Source organism: Pan paniscus, chromosome 1 (genome assembly GCF_029289425.2).
Source record: "Pan paniscus chromosome 1, NHGRI_mPanPan1-v2.0_pri, whole genome shotgun sequence".
NCBI classification, from domain to species: domain Eukaryota; kingdom Metazoa; phylum Chordata; class Mammalia; order Primates; family Hominidae; genus Pan; species Pan paniscus.
In genome coordinates this window covers 178,247,585-178,271,001 of record NC_073249.2, presented here as the reverse complement: position 1 = coordinate 178,271,001, position 23,417 = coordinate 178,247,585, and the positions used below count along the sequence as shown (strand labels likewise).

The 23,417-nt window shown below is 45.0% G+C and overlaps 1 protein-coding gene across 3 annotated transcripts in view; it reads right to left on the bottom strand.

Moving 5' to 3' along the window:
- Nucleotides 1-23,417, bottom strand: part of LOC100967527 (AGBL carboxypeptidase 4) — a 1,457,032-nt gene that overhangs the window by 33,257 nt on the left and 1,400,358 nt on the right. For all 3 annotated transcript variants that reach the window (XM_034964682.3, XM_008954952.5, XM_055093139.2), the window contains exon 11: nucleotides 20,898-21,060. In XM_034964682.3, coding sequence (XP_034820573.1) covers nucleotides 20,898-21,060 — 163 coding nt within the window. The remainder of the gene's footprint in view (nucleotides 1-20,897; nucleotides 21,061-23,417) is intronic.

The following is a 23,417-nucleotide window of genomic DNA, read 5'->3' as shown; positions in this document are numbered from 1 at the left end:
TCGAAATTAGTACTATGGCATTTAAGGCTTTCTATGATCTGACCCCATATAACTTTTCCAACTTTAATTCCTAAGCCTCCCTTGTATGAACTCAGCATTCAGGCCAATTTCTTCACATGCTCAGTTCTGTCACTGAGCCTTTATTCATCATGACCCACTCTTCACAATGTTTTCCCTGTTTTGTAAGTTCCTTCACTAGACTGTGAGGGTAGATGCTATTTTTTAAAATTTCAATATCAATAGAGCTGATAAAATGAAACTCTCAATAAATAGTTGTTAAACTGGGCTAAATGCCGTCACTTCAAATACTTCTTCTCTTGTAAGTTCCAGAACACATCCTTTTGGATGGTCTGATGTAGTCAAGTTCAGACTCTGAAACCAAAAGACTTTGGGTCAAACCCAAGCTCTACCACTGTGATGGTTAACTGTACGTGTCAATTTGGCTGGGCCATGATGCTCAAATAAGTTGTCAAACATTATTCTGGATGTTTCTGTGAGGGTGCTTGTGGAAGAGATTAACATTTAATCAGTGGACTTTGAGGCAAAGAGATTGTCCTCCATAATGTGGGTGGGCCTCATTCAATCAGTTGAAGGCCTGAATTGAACATAAGACTGACCTCTCTTGAGCAAGAGGGAATTCTGCAGCAGATGGCCTATGTTCTTGAAAAGTAACACTGGCTCTTCCGTGGTCTCCAGGCTGCCAGCCCACGCTTGCAAACTGCCAAAATTGCATGAAGGCTAGGTGTGGTGGCTAATGCATGTAATCTCAGTGCTTTGGGAGGCTGAGGTGGGAGGATCGCTTGAGGTCAGGAGTTCAAGACCAGCCTGAGCAACATGGAGATAAACTGTCTCTACAAAAACAATTAAAAAACTGCATGAGTCAATTCCTTGAAATAAATCTATATATACATGCACACACACACCCTATTTGTCCTGTTTCTCTGGAACACCCTGACTAATACAGCCACTTACTGTCTGTGTACCTTCATCAGGTCATTTTACCTCATTGAGCCTTTGTTTTCTAATGTATAAAATGAGGATGATTGTTCCTCCTTCACAGGGTTATTGTAACAACTCACTGTGGCCCTGACTGTGTATGTCAGAGCACCTGTAATTTGTGAGCTATTTCAGCTTGCTAAATCTTATTATCAAGGTCCATCACCTCCAGGAAGTCATCTCAATTGCTCTAGCTCTCTTTTCGCTTTGACATTCCTGGGGTCCCAGAGGAAGCTGGGCCCACACCACAGCCCTGACTTTGCCCTTTCTTTCAGCATCCAAACACATGTGATGATGCCCAGCACTGCATGAGCCTGGTGGGGTATGGAGGGACTGAGGAGGGGGCCTAGTAGAGATGTTAATACAGAATAATCTAGGGGCAGCTCTCAAAGCTATAGCAGAGGCTGCTGAGAAGGACTCAGACACAGTGCTGAAGTCAATTGGCTCCTGAATTGAAATTCATCCCATTGCTTTTTGTCTCGACAGGGTAATAAAAAAATCCTCAGACAGTATATTATGAATGCAAAGGTACAACACTGGCTCTCTGCTCTCCACCACTGTCTGAGAGAAGGGGACCTGTTGGGGGCCTGAAGAAAATGGGCTTTGAGAGGAGGATAGTGGGTAGGAGCAGATGGCACGTCTTTGGCTGAGCAGGGAGGGCTGGACCCTCACAGTGCTAAGCCAGTGCTTCCCGACCTTTCATGTCATGACTCTCCGAGAAATTTTTGATACTATTTGCAGACTGAAGGAAAAGGTGAGGGGCTTCCTTCTGCTGGAGGTTATTGGCCCTGAGGCTTGGGTCACTCCAGGCCTTGTGAGGCTGTGCAAGGGATGAGGGACCTGTACGTTGGTACAGCAGCAACCCATTCAAGCACCGAGGCTGGGACTCTATTTGATATGCTTTCCTTCCAGCTGGAAGCAGAGAAGATGCTGAGGTCCTCACAGGTGACTTGAAAAGTTCAGTTTGGAAGTCTTATTTGGGCCCTCAAGCCCCACTGGGTCTTACAGTTGCTGTTTTTCTTTTTGGATCAAGCATCCTACAAATCTGATCATGTCATTCCTCACTCAAAATGATTATCACCTACATGCTTAAGCAGGGAACATAAAACAGGGACCCCACTTCTCCATTGCATCTCTTGCACTCTCTCCCCTAATGATTTCATCTATTTTTTTAAACAACACTCTTCTCTCTCTCTCTCTCTCTCTCAAACCAGTCTGCAGGTGGCTGGTTTGACTGATCTAGAATCAATGACCAGAAGATAGGGCTTTAGGCTGGCTTGGCTCCAGGCCACAGTGGAACTCAGGTCTGCCTTTCTCCCTGTTCATCCTGGGGTAGAGCTGAAGTGGCAGTGGCTCCCGTGACATGCTCTTCCCGTGGAGGATCACTGGAGTGGCAAGTGCCAGCCCAAACCACACAGGCACGTGGAAGGCCTCCATCTGAGTTAGTTCCATTAGTGTCCCTTTGGCCAAAGCAAGTCACCTAGGTATGCCCAACATTAGTGGGGCTAGGAAGAATACTCCACCCACAGCCCTTCCCTGTACTTGAAGCTCCAGACAATTCCAGCTCCTGAAAACAGCATGTTGTGTCATGTCTCTGGGCATTGGCCTAGAATGTCCATTTCATTCTGTGAGTTTCAGCTCACGGGCTCCTCCTCTATGAAGTCATCCCTGTCTAAGGCAGAGTTATGCACTTTCTCCCTAATGCCCCCTCTCTACCTTATGTGTCCTTTCAGGGTACTCTTATTAATAGTAATGTTTGGATGTCCGTTTCTCCATAAGATGGCACTTTTGGAATGCAACAGCCTTTCCTGACTCATTACTGGGTCCTCAGCCACCTTGTATGGGGCCTGGCACAGAAGGAATGCTCAGAAACTTTTTGTTAAACAAATGAGTGAATAACTGAATAAATGAATGGCTAGTGTCTGGTCCTTTTGATTTCAATGTGCTCACCAGCCTCTTTACCTGGACCCACCAGTCTCTGTGTATGCTTTGACCCTGGGCCCATTAGGGTACAGCTCAAAACCCTATGTCTAGGTTATAACAGACCCAAGTCACACTGAATAGAGTTGAAGGTCCTTGACCCATCATCCATACTTGTGGTTGCAGTTTGAGTTCATAGAATGCCTGATCAGGGAAGAATATAGAGACTTCTTCATTCAACTGCACCTTAAGGGAAGAAGCAATGTCTTACTCATCTTCGATTGCCAATGCCCAGCACAGGGCATGTGACAGAGTAGGTGCTTGGTAAATATCTGTTTTGTGTTTTTCACTCTCAAACTTTCACAGGTAGAAAAGTGAAAACCCAGAGCGGGAAAATGGAGTTACTGAGTTACACAGGCTGTTTCTGGTAGTCTGGATTCCAGCCTGGTTTCCCTGATTTCCAGGAGCCCAGAACCTAATGGACTGTTTCTATGGCCTTATTTCCTGACACAGACCTAAGGTTACATGAAGTAGGTCCTTACTAACTTCTTCCAAATCCTTCTTAGAACAAATTGATGGGTCACTGGTGGGTCTAAACATGGATAAGTTCATGTTGCTTTAAAGCCATGAAGTCAAAAAGCAGTGTACTGTGGTAGCAAAAGAGCAGGCTTTAGAGGAGGCCGACAGACCTGGGTTTGAGAATCAGGAGAAATACTTGCTATGTGACCTTGGACAAATCCCCTAATTACCTTGAGCATCAATCTGCCCCGCAACCCTCCGCCATCACCAAATGGGACCATAATGCCACTCTTTTGGGGTTGTAGTAAAGATTCATGCTAATATGTGCCATTTACCTAGAACATCTTAATCTCAGGTGGTCAATCACTTACAATGAAGTTGTGTTTTCAAATTGTACTTAAATCTGGCCTGCCGCACTAGCCATCACCTTTGGAGATTGTTTGCCCTTACAAAGACTTCCAGTCTAGATGCCCTGCCATCCTGGTAGTTTAATATTCACTGTGCTGCTGCTCACTGTGGAACAGCCACTGACCATAAAGTTTGACATTTTGAAGATGAAAGTGCTTTGAATTAGTCATGCACATGTGAAGTCATTGTTCCTTCTTGTCCTGCTCTGGAATCTAAAAATGACTTTCAACAGAGCCCAGTAACTTTCCCTCAACAATCACCTTCCGGTGAAGAGGTATGGAGGAGTTTAGGCCAGGTAGAAACTCTCAGTCACTCAGAAGAAAACCAAAGCAGAGTGAAGGCAATGTGCACCACATTTGGAGAGAGGGGTCTGTCCTGCCACAGCTTCGCAGTCTGCTGCCTCTTTGAGGAGCAGTAGGGGCTGGAGGGCTGTGAGAGGTGGGACAGGGCAGGTGAAATCTCACAGGCAGTCTGGGTGTGAGCACAGGAGGAAGAACAGTGCTGTGGAATCCTGGGGCTTTGGGTTCAGAGCTTGGCTATGCCTCATACAAGTTTGGTGACTCCAGGTAAGTTAATATCGTGGGTTAACGTTTTTTTTTTTTAATTGTAAGATATAGTGACTGCTTCATAACGCTGCCATGAGAATTAAAGAAGCTCATAAAGCACTTAGCACAGTATCTGGCACATAGTAGGCAAACAGTAAATCTGTCTCTTCTCTCGAGAGATTCCCAGCTTTCTAAAACTCAGGCGCCTTCCTCATGCTGTAAATGTTGTGCATTCCCAGAATCCCAGACATCCACTCGCACATACTATCACTAAAGTGCTTAGCCAAGGGGATGTGTGCTTGAGATTTTCCAGTCTGCCTTAGTGCGTATAAGTAGGAGTCGACTACAGTCACACTTTCTTATGAGGGAACTCAAAAGAAGAATCCTCTTTTGCTTTAAAACTGGTCATCTGGCTTCGTGTGCCTCTGTAGTGGTGCAGACAGTTCTCCATCCAGGCAATCATATGGGCTCCCAACCACCTGGTCAGCAGCTCCCTGACTTATTGGGATCCCCATGAAGCGAGCACACAGAACTGTAAGGCATAATAATAGATATCATCCCTTACCAGGAGCCAGTCACGGTGTTAGGTACTGACATGCATTAGCTCATTTAATTCTCACCACAACCCTGAAAAGTTTGTACCATTACATGTATTCAACAGATAAGATATCTGAAGTTCAGAGCAGTGAAGTAACTTGCCCAAAGTCACACAGGGCTTGGAAGTGGCAAAACTAGGATCTGAAACCAGACATGTATGATTTCTGAGTCTGAGTTCCCAACCACTGAGCCACATCAGCTCAAATCCCCGCATTCCTGGCCTTTGCCTGACCCTGCACCACTTAGTTGTCCTGGCTTTCTCCATAGCTGGGCTGAGAGATGTGATAGTCTCAGAGGATGGTGTGAAGGATGCAGTTTACTCACATTTGCCTTGGTGTAGTGTCTAGCTAGACTTCAAACAGCTGCGTGCTTGCACTGTGTTTTGGGACTGTGCCCTTGGCATTCATCAGGGGACACTATGAGAGGCATCCTCATGACACTCATGTTGGCATCTGCTGAAGGAATGCTCTTAAAGCCAGAGGCCACTCCCTCCTACTGGGCCCCCACATGGATTCCCAGGTGAGATGTTTCTTTAAGAGCTCAGGGCTAGGAAATGCCTTTCATTGCTTTATTGTGGCAGGTGCTTTTGTTATAATTTACAAGTGATAAATAAATGAGCAAGCAAATTAAAATAACTGGCCCATGGACACATCCACCAGGATGTCATGTGGGCCTCGGGAGATTACTTTCTCACCACAAACCTTTCCTGTAGGACACACTGGGAACAGAGACTCCTCTGGGCATGCTGACAACCTCTGGCTGTCCCTTAACTCAGTTCACAGTTAATTCAGCCCCTCATCAGACACTCAAACAAGAAGCTACTCTGTCCTCTCTTGGGGAGGCAGAAGTGAGAGACAGTGAACCCCAAAAACAGTTCCTTCAAGGTGAAGGTCAAGTCTCCAATTTATGAAAAGCTCAATAGGTATTACACTATTTGAATCTGAATCTGAACTATGGTATGAGGAATGGGGAAAGTGAAGGAGGGAGACAGGGAAGGAAGAATTGGAAAAGAACAAAAGAAGGAGGCAGCAGAGTGGGGCTGAAAGGGATATGAGGAAGGACAGGGACTACCGAGCCCCTGCCCAGGTCAGAGGCCACTGTAATAGGCACTGACACAGGTCCCCTCATTCAATCCTCAACATCAGTTAAGGTGTCAGAGCACAAAGCATTGCTCAAGGTCATCGAAGTGGAGAATACTTCATTCTCCACTTAAGAGAGGACAGAGTGGCTTCTTGTTTGAGTTTCTGATACTAAATATGTATTTAGTGCAATGCATTTCCACTATTCGCCTTGAGAGAGGGAGCTAAGGCGGAAGAAAAAGAGAAAAAAAAGTGGAGGAGGTGGGAGGAAAGAAGGGAGGTTGGGTGGGGGGAGAAGATAAAAAGTGGAGAAGGTAAGAGAGGGTGTAATAAAGTTATGTGCAAATTGTGTGCGTGTGTGAGTGTGTGTGAGTGTGTGTGTGGGAGAGAGAGAGTCAAATAGAAAGACAAAAAGACAAAAATGAAAACAAAATGGGGACTGAAAGAGGAAAGAGAGATGACCTATAAAGGGAAGAGGAATGCTATGCAGAGAGAGACCTGGGAGAACTGAAGGCGGGGTGCGTCTCCTGTCTCCAGCCCCATAAAGATAGCTCAAGCCCTCCAGAGCATAGGTCTTAGCCCTGACAAAGGACCAGGCTGCCTTCCAATCCTCAATGTGGAAGGGAGCCTCTCACAGCAGCCATGCACCCTGGGGGCCAGGAGAGGGCACTTCAACCTCAGGCAACTGCAACAAAGCCGCAGCTTGTGGTCCCCCAAAGACAAGTGGCAGAGGGAAGGAGCTGGAGAGAGTCCAGACTGTTGCTCAGTTCAGTGGGTTACCAGCCCTGTGGCCAGTATCGTTCTGATGGAGCTAGGTTCTGATGCACATCCCTACTAACACAGGCTGGGAATTAAACTGACTTGGGTCCTCTGTGGCTGCCTCTACACCGGCCCAGCGCCTCCTCTAGGCCCTGCCCCTGCCCCTTCCCTATTCTAGATCTTTCTGTCCAATAGAGCAACATGCTTCCAACTTCTCCCCAGCCCCCTCCTGCTCTTCCCCTTCAACAGGAATCATCCCTTCTTTGAGTCCAGGGTGAAACGGTTTTCAAAATCATTTCTCGCCTACTATGCCATTTGATCTGCCCGGATATTTACAAGGTAGGTGCAGTAGGGAGAGTGGGAAACTGGCACAGATGAAGTGTCAGCTGTCTACATTCACATTAAAAAATTAAAATCACTGGACTTTCCAGTTCTTAAATTCCATGATGAGAACCCAAGTGTCTTAACTCTTTATCATAACATATTTCCTCAACACCAGACTAAGGAGGGCTAATATATGCTATTTCTGGCAGTGCATCAAATACCAAATCCCAGTCACAGACTGAACCCTGGCTTTAGTCACAGATCTTGACTGTAGACTGAGTCCTGAGACTAATCCTAAGTGAATTTGTCCTGGTAAAAGTTCCAAACTATGCACGTGAGGACAGAGATTTCTACTGGGGTATCAGAGTACTCTGAACACACCTTTAAGAAAGCTGTTATTTAAGAATCTGAAGAACCTCTTAGGAATCTTAAGAACCCTTCATGGAAGTTTCCATGAAACCTATAATCCAAACAGATTTCATCTCTTCTGATAACCTAGGAATTTATTATTCAGATTTCATCCAACTGGGTACTTGGCTAGTAATAATAATAATAAGAGCATCATTTATTGAGTACTTATTATGTTCCAGGTAATCTATTAGGCACCTGAGAATTTGTTTTGCTTCCATCTACTGAAAACAACACTGTGAGGTAAATATAATAATCATTGTTACAGATGGACAAACTGAGGCTCAGAGAGATTAGGTCACTTGCCTAAGTTCACACAACTGGTAAATAGCAGAACCAAGATTTGAACCCAGGTCAGCCTGGCTCCAAAGGCTATGCTTGCTTCATTCTATTATTAACGATGGCATCTGTTATATCTCAGCTATTAGCTTCTCAATCATATGGCTGATTTCTTCAAAGAAAGTGTCTTTTAGTGGAGCAATCAGAGGATTTAATATCAGAAGAAACAAGTTCAAGCTTCTGTGAGGATATTGCCCCACCACCTATGCACTGTTCCACCTGGACAGGCTTCCTCTTAATCCAATTCTGAGTTTCTGTACTTCTAGAGCCTGAGACTGGTCCTGGCTTAGGATACGAACACAGAGACAAAATGCACCTCCTTCTCTGACCCTTGAATTCCTTGTTTGTAAAATAGAGATAATAATACTCATCTCTACGGATTGCTGTGGGGATCAAATGAAATGATGATTCCGAATACACTTTATACACTGATGAATGCTGTTTATTTCTGGATGGCTTACCCAGGTCTTGGCATTCTGCAGGAGCTTCATAAATGCCATAAAAATATGTATATTTTTTTCTTTTCTTTTCTTTTTTTTGAACTGACATCCAAGCATCCTTTACCTCCTCTCTCTCTCCTCTCCACTGACTCATGGCCGAAACTGCATGGATTGAGAGCAGTGGTCCTGACCTCCTCCTCCCTCTAAGTTCCAACTTGCATCCCTCCCAGCCACAACTCCCACCTCCTGTCTCTTGAGACACATCAACAAGCCAAGCACGGCCACAACCCCAGCTAAAGGCCCTTGTCTCAGACAGAGTTGGCAGCTGCCTCCTCTTATTGGCAGCACATTTATCATCTTGAGGAAAATATTGATGGATAAGAAATCCCAGACAGGCAGCATGTCTTGGCTGGGCATGCAGCCTGAAGTGAGGTATGAGGTGCTAGTTTTAGCGTCTTTCTGAAAGAAAGGGAGAGTTGGTGCTCCTGTAGAGAATGGCCCTGTGGCCCCAGGGGTCACAGCAAATCCTAAGATGACCGTGTCCTACACGTAGTAGATGTTCAATAAATGTTATATATAAATTAAATAAACCCTTTGAATGAGCCTGAAGGATGGAGGCCCTTTGTCCAAACCCTTCATTTTACAAATGGGATCTCGGGCAGGGTAGTGATTTGCTCGAGATCACAGCAAGTCAGCAGCAGGGACTGGATTAATAAAGTATGTGGCTCATGAATCTCACATCAAAATACTGTCCAATATCCAGTATTCCACTAGGAGATATCCCAAACTTCTGGCCAGAGAGTGTGATCTGACAAACTGGATCTGGGCTCCCGAGGGGAATCAGGAGGAAGGAGATCCTTAGATTTACTTTCAGAGCCGATCTCCCAGGAACACATCCTTTTAAAGATGAAAAGAGTGAGAAGGGCAGGCGGGTGTTACTTGGTAAGGTGCTGTGGCATTTGCTTATGATATGTTCACCTATCTCCAACTGACCCCATTCAACTCATCCTGCCCGCTGCTGCCACAGTGACCTCCAGGCAGCACTGGTGTGGTTGTGGGTCACTGGTGCTTCACTAGCTGGTTCCCATAGCCTTCTCCGGCCTCATTGCCTCTCACTCCCTAACTCACACCCAAGGCCCAGACATGTCCACAGGAGGAAAGCAGCTCTCTGGACTGGGCACAGCTAGTCTCTCTGCCTGCAGAGCACTTTACTCCCTCCTCATCCTTCTAGACTTGGTAAAAGTGATGGTGCTTCCTTCCTGCACCTCCTCCCACCCCTTGATCCCCTCAAGGTTAGGTTAGATGCTTCTTTTCTCCATGTCCTGTGTTCCCATCTGTCACAACTGTCCTGCAGTCACTCTCCTGCCCATCTCCTCCACCACCTGGAAACCTCACCATGCATAGGCTACAGCCACTCAGTTCTGCATCCCCAGAAACCAGCACAGGGCCTGGTGGAGCATAGGTGCTCAGTGAGTGTAGCCTTGGATTCCAGACCCTCCCTGTCCTTATCCTCCCCACAAAAGTTCAGAATGGAGCTATCCCCCACTGGCTCTTGTTCTAGCCTCTAGAGCCACAGAGAACAGATCTACACCCTCTGCTTCATGAGAGCTCTTTAGAGCAGGGGTCCTCAAGCCCCTGGCCATGGATTGGTACTGTGGCCTGTTAGGAATCAGGCTGCACCGCAGGAGGTGAGTGGCAGGTGATGGATCATTATGACCTGAGCTCCTCCTCCTGTCAGAACAGCACTGGCATTAGATTCTCATAGGAATGCAAACCCTATTGTGAACTATGCATATGAGGGATGTAGGTTGTGCACTTCTTATAAGAATATAACTGATGCCTGATGATCTGAGGTGGAACAGTTTCATCCTGAAACCATCTCCCCTCCCAACCCTGGTCCATTGAAAATTTTTCTCCCATGAAATCGGTCCCTGGTGCCAAAAAGGTTGGGGACCGCTACTTTAGAGATTTGACCAAAGCAAATATATAGCCCCTAAATGTCTTCTTGCCAAAGAAAATATCCCCAATTATTTTTACCAGTTCCTCATATATCATAGCTTTGGGTAGGGTGACCAACCATCTTTGTTTGCTGAGAACTGTCCTGGTTTTGGCACAGAGTCCTCTGTTTTGGGAAATTCCTCACTCAGTCCCAGGCAAACCAGGGCAGTTGGTGAACCTAGCTTTGTGTTCCCTTTCCAACCTGATGCCTCAGGACCTGTGCACCATTTTATCAATGTTCGACATAGAGTAGGGGCCAGAAATGAACACACAGTTCCCAGGGTCGTTGACATAACAGGGCAAAGAAAGGCCAACACCTCCTTACTCCCCAAATCTATTTCTGTGAATGCAGCCAAAATCAGCTTCAATTCTGGCAGAAGGGTAGTGTGGTGGATGTGGGAGTTGACACATTGCCCTGTTGATCAATATCAAACTTAATAGTGTCAATTAAGATGCCTAAACCATTTTACTGCACAGGAAACCTCATTTCCCCAAATCATTACTTCCAAAGCTGCTTTCGTTTTATTCTTTTTACTCTAAAGGCAGAAATGACTCAATATCTTTGTTCCAATTATTGTCCAATTAAGCCCCCCTCAAATGTTCCAGGCGTTCATGCATTCAACAATTATTTATTAAGCTTCTCCAACATAGCAGACAGTCCCTCTCATTGTCCTTGGACTGATAAAAGTTAGGCCTAAACCTGAAACTGGTTGGAGCTAATCCTGGGTAAAGGGTCTTTCCGCTTTTGGGCTCTTCCCACACTTGTGCAATAAGAAGGTGGGAACACAAGTATTATATGCATAAGTTGAAGGGAATATTCATATAGACAAACAGGTTCAAGTTACTTAGGAACCAACCAGGATTTCTTTTGACCATAAGCTAACAGCCATAATCCTGAAACAATATCAACTCTCTTTATCATCGACTTGGTTTCCATGGAGGCTTGCGGGTGCTGCTAGTGAAGGCTGACAGTTATCACTATAAAGAAACTTTACAACTTTGTAATTTGTAGCTCTCTGCTGACAGTAATATTAACAGCATTTCGAATTATGGCCATAAACTTGACAACAGCAGATAAAACCCTTAGAAACCTCATTTTAGGGGATGAGGGAGGCTAGGGGAAGGTAATAACGTTTAGGTTTTCCAGGCCTGGGCAGGAGACATTCAGAAATCAGGGGCACATTTTGATCTGGAGGTGAGAGGCAGTCAGCCCAAGGCAGGGCTCACAACAGGCAGCAGCTCAGCCGGGCACTGCAGAGAGAGAGTCTGGGCAGCATCCAGCAGAGCTGCAACTGGGCTATCAGGGATTGCAAATAGGTCAAACTAGGGACGCTGATCAGAGAAAGGGGTGAGAGTAAGGGCTGACTGGTAGGTCCCAACCTCTGCAGGGTTCAGAAAAGGCTCTTGTCCAACAGGAAATGGATGGAAACTGGGAAGATTACAGAGCAGGGAGGAAGGTTAGATAAAAACCTAACAGGCAGAGTGGAGCGAACACACACTTTGAGCTGGATCAATCTGGATTTTACATTCGCACTCTACCACTAGTAGCTGTGCAGCCTGGGGCATGTAGGTTGATTTTTTGGGGCTTCAATTTCCCTGCTTGTGAAATGGAGATACTATCTCAAAGGCCCAAATCAAATGATTCTCTATGTATCTGGAAATAAACTTAAAGATCACATCATTTCATCTTCTATGCTAAAGATAGGAAAATTAGGACCCAAAGCAGGGAACAGACCTCCTCAAACCTACATCACAAGTTACAGGCAAAGCTGATGCTCTAGTGCAGGGACCTGAGCCTCTTCATGAAGCACATTCTCAATATTATTATTTTTACCATTACTGCTACTATTATTATTAGTCATTCATTCAGCCAGATAGTCAATCAGAAGGATTTATATTTAAAGATCAAACTCTAGCCCATGTCTGTAGGGAGGAGAAAAAAATCAACAGACTTCAGTACAGTTTAGACTTCGGTTCCCAAAACCCTCTGATGGAAGCTTTTTTCACTTATGAATCTTAACAAAGCTTTGACCTTGGGTATGACACACAAGAACTGAGAAGTACCTAGGTATCTTTAGATGCCAACCAATAGGTGAAACTTGACTGCTTCCTACTCTTCTGTCCTCCACCGAAAATTTAGTGAAGGCTCTCTGGCAAGAACAAATATCTAGGCAGTATCCATCCCCAACCACATACAGATGCCGATACTGTTTCTGAACAGCAGAGATCACATAACTCATTGCCTTGTTCTTGATCCAAGTGGATTAGCAGATGTTGGGTGAGGCCTGCTTCCACTTCATTCATTCATTCATTCATTCATTCATTTGCATTCACTGAGTATCTACCTAGTATCAGGCTTTAGCTAGAGAGGTGAAATGATTTAACCAAGTCCACATAGCTTTATGAGGGGGTCAGGGGCAAAAGGTCATCCTGGAACTGGGGTCTTAACTCACAGTCTAGCTTTCTTTTCACCAAGTTATCAAGCAGAAGCCCACCTTGACTGTGTACACCAAGAAAATCTTTTCTTCATTGTGACTTTATAGTACCTCGTAGAAAAATCTATGTTGAGTCTATCCAAAGCCCAGGCCTGTCTCCAGAACGTCAGGCCTTTAGAGCCCTCTGCCAACCAAACTTTTCCATTTGGATTTTACATAAGCCCCTTATATTCAATATATTACATACAGAGCTCAAAATATCCCCCTCTCCAACCCTTTTCTCCAATAGTCTGTAGCTAAATGATTGGCCTTAACAGCTATCATCTATCATATTGTTTTTTATTTTTATTTTTATTTTTTTTAGATGAAGGCTTGCTCTGTCCCCAAGGCTGGAGTGCAATGGCATGATCTCAGCTCACTGCAACCTCTGCCTCCCGGGTTCAAGTGATTCTTCTATCTCAGCCTTCCAAGTAGCTGGGATTACAGGGGCCCGCCAACAAGTTTGGCTATTTTTTTGTTGTTTTTGTTGTATTTTTAGTACAGATGGCATTTCACCATGTTGGTCAGGCTGGTCTCGAACTCCTGACCTCAAGTGATCCACCTGCCTCAGCCTCCCAAATTGCTGGGATTACAGGCATGAGCCACTGCACCCAGCCCCATATTGTTTTCAAATCAAGAACTGGGCATCTTACTTGACTCTTTCCTCTACCCCGTATCCAAACAATCAGCAGGAATACTCAATCCGGCCAGGCATGGTGGCTCATGCCTGTAATCCCAGCACTTTGGGAGGCTGAGGCGGATGGATCACGAGGTCAGGAGATCGAGACCATCCTGGCTAACATGGTGAAACCCCGTCTCTACTAAAAATACAAAAAAAAAAAAAAAATTAGCCGGGCACGGTGGCAGGCGCCTGTAGTCCCAGCTACTCGGGAGGCTGAGGCAGGAGAATGGCATGAACCTGGGAGGCGGGGCTTGCAGTGAGCCGAGATCGTGCCACTGCACTCCAGCCTGGGCGAAAGTGAGACTCCGCCTCAAAAAAAAAAAAAAAAAAAGAATACTCAATCCTACCTGTTAGATATTGGAACATGTTAAAATGGGACTTCTAAAATTGTAGTTTCGACTGAGATCTCAAGACTATAGACATCACAGTTCAGAGTGAAGTATGAAACCACCATGCAGGACTTGCAAAAGTAACCCAGAAAACCAGTTTCACCATCTTTAGCTCACCTTCAGACATGAGAGCCAGTGGAGGGGAATAGTGACCCCAACAGGGGTAAACCATCAGATCACCAGAGGCTTAGGAAGGAACCATAAGCAACTGAACTGAGCAGACACATCTGCTCACATCAACAGAGCTCAAGCACCAGGAGAGGGTGTGTCTAAAGAAGTTCGTGAGGGACTGCCCATGCTGTCTCATGAGAGTACTAGTCCCCTAAGACCTTTCCTGTTCCTTTTCTCCTCTCCCTCATCTTGCTCAACCTTGGAGGAGTAAACAGCTACTGTTACCCAGATTGAGGGGAAAGGCTGGGAAGCCAAGTCAGGGAAACAGAAGTGAGCCAGACCCTAACCCCTTTGTCATATAAGCAGCCTATTTGAGACAGGTCTGAGCTAGAGGATGGGGAGGGTTTTTACTTAGAAGAGGTTTGATGTTTTTGATTGGACCAGACATAGTCATTGCTAAACTGAGACTGTTTTGTGACTAGAATTAATTAGAGAACTTTTAATTTCCTGAGAGTGACTGGAGACTCATGGGGCCTGCCAGAGCTTTTATGTCTCTAGATCTATAATCTCTATCTATCTATCTATAAAGCCAATGGGAGACAAAAAATAAAGTTGTTTCATAATTGCACCTTGTGAGTACTGCCTGTTCAATGTACCTGTTACATATTTCACAAATCTTTCTCTTTCTCTCCATGGTCTGGCTCTGCCTATATTTACTAATCACCTGCTGCTTCTGGCCCAGCCCCAGCTACCCTCCAATCCTTTGGATGTAGCATCCTCTCTCTGGCATCTGGGTTCTCCCCTGTACTTCTCCCTCTGCATTCCATTCATCCTAGAAGTCTGAGCCCTAGTTTCTCTTCCTCCACGAAGCCTTTCTTCCGACTCCCTCCTGCACCATCCCAGCTGGGTTAGGTGACTCCCACTGCTTCCCCAACCAGCAGAGTTCCCCTCTGCCAGAACTTTTATCCCTCTGTGATGCTATTGTCTCTTTACCTTTCTCCCTCCCCTCAAAACTGTCTTCATCTTGAAAGCAGAGACCAAGCTTTTTTCATCTGTCTTTTTCTAGTGTCTAATGTGTTTGGTTGGATGGATGAGTAAATAAACGATAGCTTCAATGTCTGATGTAGGCTTCAGAGGATGCAGTGCAAGGCATATATGGGCTCTGAAATGAGACTAACCCAATTAACTGAATTTGATATCTCAGCATCTTCTCTTGACCACATCAGCCATACCCTTCCCCTTAAGAGCCAGCATTTTCTTATTTCATTGTGTCCACAGCTACAAGCCTGGGTGGAAACCAGTCTGCTCAGGACCCAAGGTCTCTGTTCCCAATGTTTTTCTCATCCATTATGTCAAAGAGCTATTTCCTCTTGGCTTGTAACCAGACTATAAACAAATGCCAGATAAGCTCTGGGTTACTTTATGATTCCAGTTTAGCCTTTCTCTCCCTCTTTTTCAAATCGTTTGAACAGAGCATATTTATTACTTGGCAGGCCAGTAAAATGTAAATAGGGTTTCCTGAAGAATGGTTCAAAATTCGTAGGAATTTATCATTTCACAAAAACAACAAATGACAGGAAGGAAAGGCAAGGGACCTAATATTTAATGGCACAGACTATATGCCCGGTGATTTATCTGCACGCATTCTCCCATGCAGCCCTAACAACAATCCTGTGATGTAAATAATCTTCCTCACTTTACAGATGAAGAAACTGAGGTTCAGAGTGGTTAAATATGGGATTAGGGTCTCAGCGAGAATGACGCAAAAGAGAACTCACACCTAGGACTCTGACACCAGCGCTGTATTCCTGACACAGCATGGACAGGAGAGAGGCCAAGAGGCCACCGGCCATGGCAGAAGCCTCTGAGGATGTCTCTCTTTTAGGTTCTGTTGAAAGCTATGGGCCTTCCTCCCAAAAAATGAACTCTGCATATTTACTCACAGCTTTGCATACATTTTAGATGGTTCACAGGGTTTTGTTGAAGCCATCTGTAAGCCCCTCAATTAAGAACCCCTAAACTAAAAGAATGAAGGTAGCTATTGGTTGGGCCTGACTAGCTGCCCGGGACACTTTTGTATTGATTTTACCTATTAAATTAGAAACTCTTATGTTCATGGAATCACTGAATATTAAAGCTCAATAAAAAAGTATGCATTATTGATAACATGGAATATTGATAATCCATGGATTATTGATCCAATTAATCTAAGCATGGAATTATATAACTTATATTTTAGAATCAGGAACATCTTAGAATGTCAGAGCTGGAAGGAACTAGAATAGTGATCAAGTCCACACATAATTTTATTCCACAAAACTCTGATGGGTAGGAAGTATTACACACACAGGCTGAGAGAGGGGACAAGACTTGCTGGAGGCAACCCGTAATAGCGTGGAGTCAGAATTCAAATACTAGTTGCTAGTTCCAAAGCCAGATTGTCAAGTTAAAGACTCAACCAACAGAAGGAAAGCCATGTAGTCTGCATGGGGCTGAGACAAGTCAAGACAAGAACATTTGTTGATTACCTACCAGATGCCAGGCAGTACCAGGAGAATGCAGATATAGTGCCTTATTTCACCCTCCCAATAACCATGCAAAGTGAGTACTATTTTTATTTTACAAATCGGGAAACAGATTCAGAGTGGTGAGATAACCAGTACAAGGTCACACAGCCAGGTAAGCACCAACCACCATGTCCATTTATTTATTTCCCAGATATAGTAGAGAAGGGAAGTCAGAGAGCAAAACCCTGGTCATGTTTGGCTGGTGCTTTTCCAAGGAGAAGAACTGAACCAATGGACACATATGCTCTGGTCTGTGGAGCGATGGACACTATTCTGGACCTAGATGAAATATCCCTTGGGATTCTCTGCAGCCCCAGCCCTTCCTGATGTTATACTCATCCAGTATCCTCTAGCTAATTAGTCTGGCCTCCATGATACTAGGAAGGGGGCACCCTGGATGACAGAAACAAGAAACTCCATCAGTGGAACGGCACATCTCCCACTGTGTGAATCAGTCACTGTTCTGTGGTCAAGGCAAGACCCTCAACTGTGATGACCCCACCAATGCTCTTTGCCCTACAAACCCTAAAAACAGCTGCTGATTTCTTGCTCTAACAGCCCTATCTATCTTCTTTCACACAGACAGTGGTCCTCATTCACATTCACATAAACCTTTTCAATGTCACTTAATATTTAGTTCACAGTGCACACTCACAAAAGCTATTTCCTTTAACCTCACTGCAACTCGGTGAGGTTAAGTATTATTATGTCCTCCTGCTACAGATTAGGAAACTAATCTGAGGCCCAGTGAGGTTATACAACTCGCCCAAGGTGACACGTCTAGTAAGTGGGTGAGCCTAGGATTCAAACCCAGATATGTCTGAATCGAAAGTTTGTTCTGTTTGCATAATACCACATCTATACTTTAAATAAATATCTCTATTTAATTCCCACAGCAGAGGTTAGACAAGTGTGAAGGTCCTTGGTCCCTTTGTAATGGTGAGGAAGCTCACCTCAGACAGGTTACAGGACTTGCTGAAGGGTGCTCTCACGGATGATGTCGGTGCTGTCATCAGAATCCAGGTCTCCTGATTCCTAGTCTAGAGGACATTTTCTCCCAGACCATATTGCCTTTCCCATCAGACCATGTAATTTCTTTTTATGATTGGGACATGGAGCCAGCAGCCAACAAAGATCACAATCTGTCTCCCTGAAGTCTCCCTCTGTTATGAAATGAGAGTTTTTTTTTTTTTTTTTTAAGTATTTCAAACAGAACCCAGGTTAAATCACCCTTGCATGCATTGAATCGGCCTGAGCTTCCCTGGTGCAGTTTGTTTCCTCTTCTCATCCTCTAGAGGACAGAACAAGGCAGGGTAGGTCCATCAGTATCATGACCTGCTCAGCTCGTGCACAGCCTCTCTACTCACCTTAACCCCTTCCAATCACGAGCTCCCATTCCCTGTCGCCACTCCCAAATAGCCAATTACCAAGTCTTCTCAGTTCCACATTCTAAGTATTCTACAGTCACCACTCTGGTCTTGGCCTGGATTATTTCTCACCCGGATTTTTATAACAGCCTCCTAATGCATGTCCCTGTCTACAATACTGGCCCCCTCGAATCTGTCCTTCCATTGTCTACATTCAAGATCAAACTTCTTACATCTTTCCACTTCAGACTTATCATTGAGTCTGAAGTCCTTCAGCCATAAGGGACCACTTACAGCTTCTGCCCATACCTTCTGTACTCCCCTCTCTGTCTACCACATCCTCCCTTCTCCCTTCAACAACACCCTCACCCAGTTTGACTAGTTCATATTAAAAACTCAGTTTAGGCCAGGCGCAGTGGCTTACACCTGTAATCTCAGCACTTTGGGAGGCCGAAGCAGGTGGATCACGAGGTCAGAAGTTTGAGACCAGCCTGACCAACATGGTAAAACCCCATCTCTGCTAAAAATACAAAAATTAGCCGGACATGGTGGCGCACACCTGTAATCCCAGCTACTCAGGAGGCTGAGGCAGGGGAATCGCTTGAACCCAGGAGGCAGAAGTTGCAGTGAGCTGAGATCATGCCACTACACTCTAGGCTGGGTGACAGAGTGAGACTCCATCTCAAAAACAAACAAACAAAAAATCTCAGTTTAGATGTCTCTTTTCCTGGGAAATCTTCCCTGACTCCCAGGACTGTGTGTGAGTTCCCTCTTTCCCCCATGTAAAGACATTCTTGTCATTAGTATGTTCTCTGTTACATTCCCTGTGCCTAGAACTTTACCTGACCTATGACAGGCACTCAATATATACTTGTCAAATGAAAATGTCCCAGAGCCTTCTGGAATTCCTCCACCAGAATTTATCACATACATTGTAATTATCTCTTTCCTTTTCTGTCTCCCCAAGAAGACTGAAAGTTCTGTGAGTCAGGAATCATGCCTTTTTATTCAGTATTTTACCCTAGGTGCCTTTTATGATTCCTGGTATGTACTAATGTTGTGTTTACTTTTGATAAATGAGTGTTGGCTGTTGAGGGGTGGAAACCTTGGGCCTGAACCAAGGGTGGGCTTTCTACTAAGAAACACATTTTCTTCTAAGACAGAAGCATGTCAGAAGTGCTAAGAAAAGGTAGCAGAGCCTGTCAGATTGGACAGAAAAAACAACAAACTAAGGGCAGGCCTCCTCTGGAGGGACCCTCATCTCACTATGAATAAGGGTTGCAGAATCCCCTTTAGTGCCCAAGCTCAAACTCTTATTCCAGGCAGCTCTCTGTCCCTTTGCCATAATATTATGGGAGAGCAAAGCAAGTACAATGTGGAATGAAGCATATGCATGTGTTATAGGAGTTAGCAGATTCTGGAGAAGGCATAGGCCATATACATTATCTAATGTGTGTATGGGGCATGAAGAGGGGCAATGTGGCACATAACAGATGGCCAGGACTTTGGAACCCACAGACCCTCTTCCTCAGAGCAGAGCCTACTCCCTTGGCCTTGCTGAGTCAGGTGGGTATTAAAGCAGACTGCAAGATGACCCTCAGTCTTGATGACTGTACATAGGGAACTCTCAGTTCCAATCATAATATCTCTGTGTCCAACAGGATGTGGAACATTGCTCTAACACCTGGCCTACCCCCTGACAGCCCCTCCTTCTAGGGCCATTGCCCTACTTCCGATGTTCCTGGCAAGGTACCTGGACACCATACCCCCAACCCTCCCAAACACACATACAAACAGAGCCACTAAGTTGCAGTTGGCTGGTGGGACTAGCCCTAAGTCATGCCACTTTCAGAAAAGATGTTTTCCTGCACAGAGGAATTCCATAAACACTCACCAAGGGTTGAAAAAATGCTAAAAGAGCACTTCTACCTCCAGGGAGGGGGAATTTGCAGAAATACAGAGTTCATTTCATCTAAAGTTCCTTCCTCCTCCCTCCACTTCTCTGAGAAAACTAAGTGTTAGGAAAGGAGACATAGATCAACCCGAAAACAAAGGATCAAGGAAAGCAAAATCTGCCACGATCTGTTACAGCTCTGATGCAGTGACCTTGATATTAAAATCAACACTCGGGAAACTAGAGTTACTACCTAATCCTTAAAAAATTAGGCAAACTAGGAAATAACTTCTAATTTCATCATGGAAGGCTTTGGAGTTTTCAGAGAAATTTTATGAAGAAACTAAGAGGAAAAGGAATTTGTCAAAGGAAATGCAAAGGCAGAGAGAAAGATGCACAGAGGATGAGAGGGGAAAGACAAGGAAGACAGAAGACAGGCAAAGAGGAGAGAAAGAGAGAAAAGGAGGATGGGAAGAGAGAGAGGACAGAAAGGAGGGGAGGAGGGGGAAAAAGAAGTAAGGAAAGAGAAGCACAGGACAGGTGAGGAGGGAGGAGGAGGGCATAGAAGGAGAGGGAACAAGGGTGAGAAAAATAAGTAGAAGGGGAAATAGTGAGTAGAGGGAAGAGAAAGTGGGAGAGGATAGGTTAGACAAAAGATGAAAAGAGAAAATATGTTTTTGTATGTTCAGGGTTAGAAGGAGTCAAGATCATCAAGCTCTTCCTCAGCAACCCTGGGGATGGTCATCCAGCCTGTGGACTTGCACAGCTTAGATGGCAGAAGACTCACTGCATCATGAGAGAAGAGAGGGGAGAGAGATGGAAGCAGAGTAAGATATGGGCAGGCCATGGGTCCGGCTGGCCTGGGAAAGATTTGGAGCATGGCAATTGGGGTAGGAGTATCATACTAAGGGCTGAGGCAAACTGGACAATCCAAAGACGCCACCAGAAGAAGAAGCACCTCCATCCTCACCTGAGAGTCTCAGCCCTTACCTGAGCTGGGGGCCTAATTCCTGACCTGTCAGACTTGGATACTCTCGGCTGGATGAGGGCTGGCCCAAGGCTGGGTGGGGACTAAGGATACAGGCTTCTTCAGTGTAGGGCACAGCAGCCGTGGTGCCACTGATGATGTAGCTGTAGAAGGAGACCTCTAGGGTGTAGCAATAGGAAGTGTGGTCCAGGAGTCCACCGAGGAAGCGACGGCCAGTTCCTGCTTTCACAGCGTCCCGGTTAAAGGATGTGCTGGACTGTGAAAGACAGAGTAGGGAGGAGAGAATCACGGCACCTGCTGCAAATTGGATTGTGGGCAAATTTTACAACACCTCTGGGTCTCAGCTTCACCGTCTGAAGAGTGGGATATTAGCCCCTCATCACATGATTATTATAAGGACTGATTAAATAAACATAATTAATGACAGAAGCAAGCAGAGTTCTTGAGGTGCAGTAACTGCCACTCAACGAATATTTGTGGAAAAATGAATGGAGAGAGAGGGAGCAGGGAAAAGCAGACAGAGGAAAAAGAAGCAACTACATTTTGATGATAATCAGAACTAACATTTGGAGCCTGGCATGGTGGTGTGCACCTGTAGTCCCAGCTACTTGGGAGGCTGAGGTGGAAGGATTGCTTGAGCCTAGGAGTGTGAGTTCAGCCTAGGCAACATAGTGAGACCATGTCTCTATTCTTTTTATTATTATTATTTTATTTATTTTATTTTATTTATTTTTTGAGATGATGTCTCGCTCTGTCACCCAGGCTGGAGTACAGTGGTGCGATCTTGGCTCACTGCAAGCTCCGTCTCCCTGGTTCATGCCATTCTCCTGCCTCAGCCTCCTGAGTAGCTGGGACTACAGATGCCCACCACCACGACCGGCTAATTTTTTGTATTTTTAGCAGAGATGGGGTTTCACTGTGTTAGCCAGGATGGTCTCGATCTCCTGACCTCGTGATCCGCCTGCCTCGGCCTCCCAAAGTGCTGGGATGTCTCTATTCTTTAAAAAGAAAAAAAGTAAAACAAAACAAAACAAAACAAAAACAAAAATAAAACCCTAAAATTTGGGCAGTGCTTTTAATTTTATGATATTGTTTCCCATGCAGTATCTCATTTAGGCTTCAAAATAACCACTTGAAGTAGGTGTTCACATTTTATCTCTCTATAGATGAGGAAACTGAGGTTTCCTCTCTATAGATGAGGAATATGAGATTGCTCATAGAGGTGGAGCAAGTAAGTGATACAGCACAAATCTGAATCCAGAACTAAGTGACTCCAGACAACCAAAGAATCTGCTTCCTTTAGGGATAGCTGATTCATGTCCAGAATCACTAGAGCATAGGGATCATGGCTGCTTCTTTACTAAGATGTTGACAGCACCCATCACAGTGGATAGAGAAATGAACAAGCATGTCACTCTCAAGTCCTCTGTTCAAAGACATGCTCTACTACCCACTGAGTACATGATGTCAGGCAAGTTGACTTACTTGTCTTAGTCTCAGTTTCCTCATTTGTAACTTGGAGGTGAAAATAATATCTCTTTCACAGAGTTGTGAGGGTCAGTTCACTTGGGGTTAGAAGGGCATTCTATGCTAACCCCTGGAAATTTAAGCAAATGAACAGACCATGGTTTTAATAAGAGAATACATATCTTATTCGGCAGGAGATAAAGGAAGAAGGAAAAGAGATAAAGTAAACACCAATACAAGAAAGGCACAGAAAGACTGTGAAAGAAACAGAGAAGTGTGTGTGTGTGTGTGTGTGTGTGTGTGTCTATTTTAAGGTAAAGGAAAAATCAGAAAATCATAGAATGTCAGATCTGAAAGACCTTTGAAATCCATGTAGTAAACTCCAACTCTCCTGTTTTAGAGTTGGGCATTGAGGATCAGAGAAGAGAAGAGAAGAGAAGAGAAGGGAAGAGAAGAGACAGAAATTGGACCAGGACAGATGACCTTGACTCCCACCCTTAAGGAGGCTGCAATGCAGAAACATCAGGCAAGCCCAGAAATAAGGCTGTCAGACTGTGCCCCTTTTGTAGTCCCTGGAAACTTCACCCGCATGAGGAGGGTCTCTGAGGCCTATGACCCAGCCTTCCAGGGAACTTGGACTAAGGAGGCCACATTCTTTTCTGAAATTGCAGTGGTCTCAAATAGACAGGGCCATCCTATAGAGATTCTTACAGAAAAAGGCATGGCTGTTTCTGCCCCACAGCTGCAAATGGGGAGCTACCTGCTTTGATTCTATCATTAAATGCTGGGTGACCTTATGCTGAATACTCATCTTTTCTGGGGCCACTCTTTACTCTCAGGTGTAAAGAGGGGACTGGACTAAATAATCTGCCAATTCCTTTCCTGGTTTGACATTCAAAGGTTCTGGGATTCAGAGTGCATCTTACCACGCAGAGAAATTCATCATCTCCACTAATGTCCTGGCTTGAAGCAATGGGCAGGTGAATTTTCAGCTCATCAACTTCAAAAATTGCTATGACCTTTGTGGGCCTCTGCCCCTCTGGCCACATGGAAATAACAGGCCCCAGAGATTTAGTTTCAAAACAAAGGAAAATGTGCAAAAGCTCTCTCCCTACACCACATACTGATCCCCTCCTTATCTCCTCT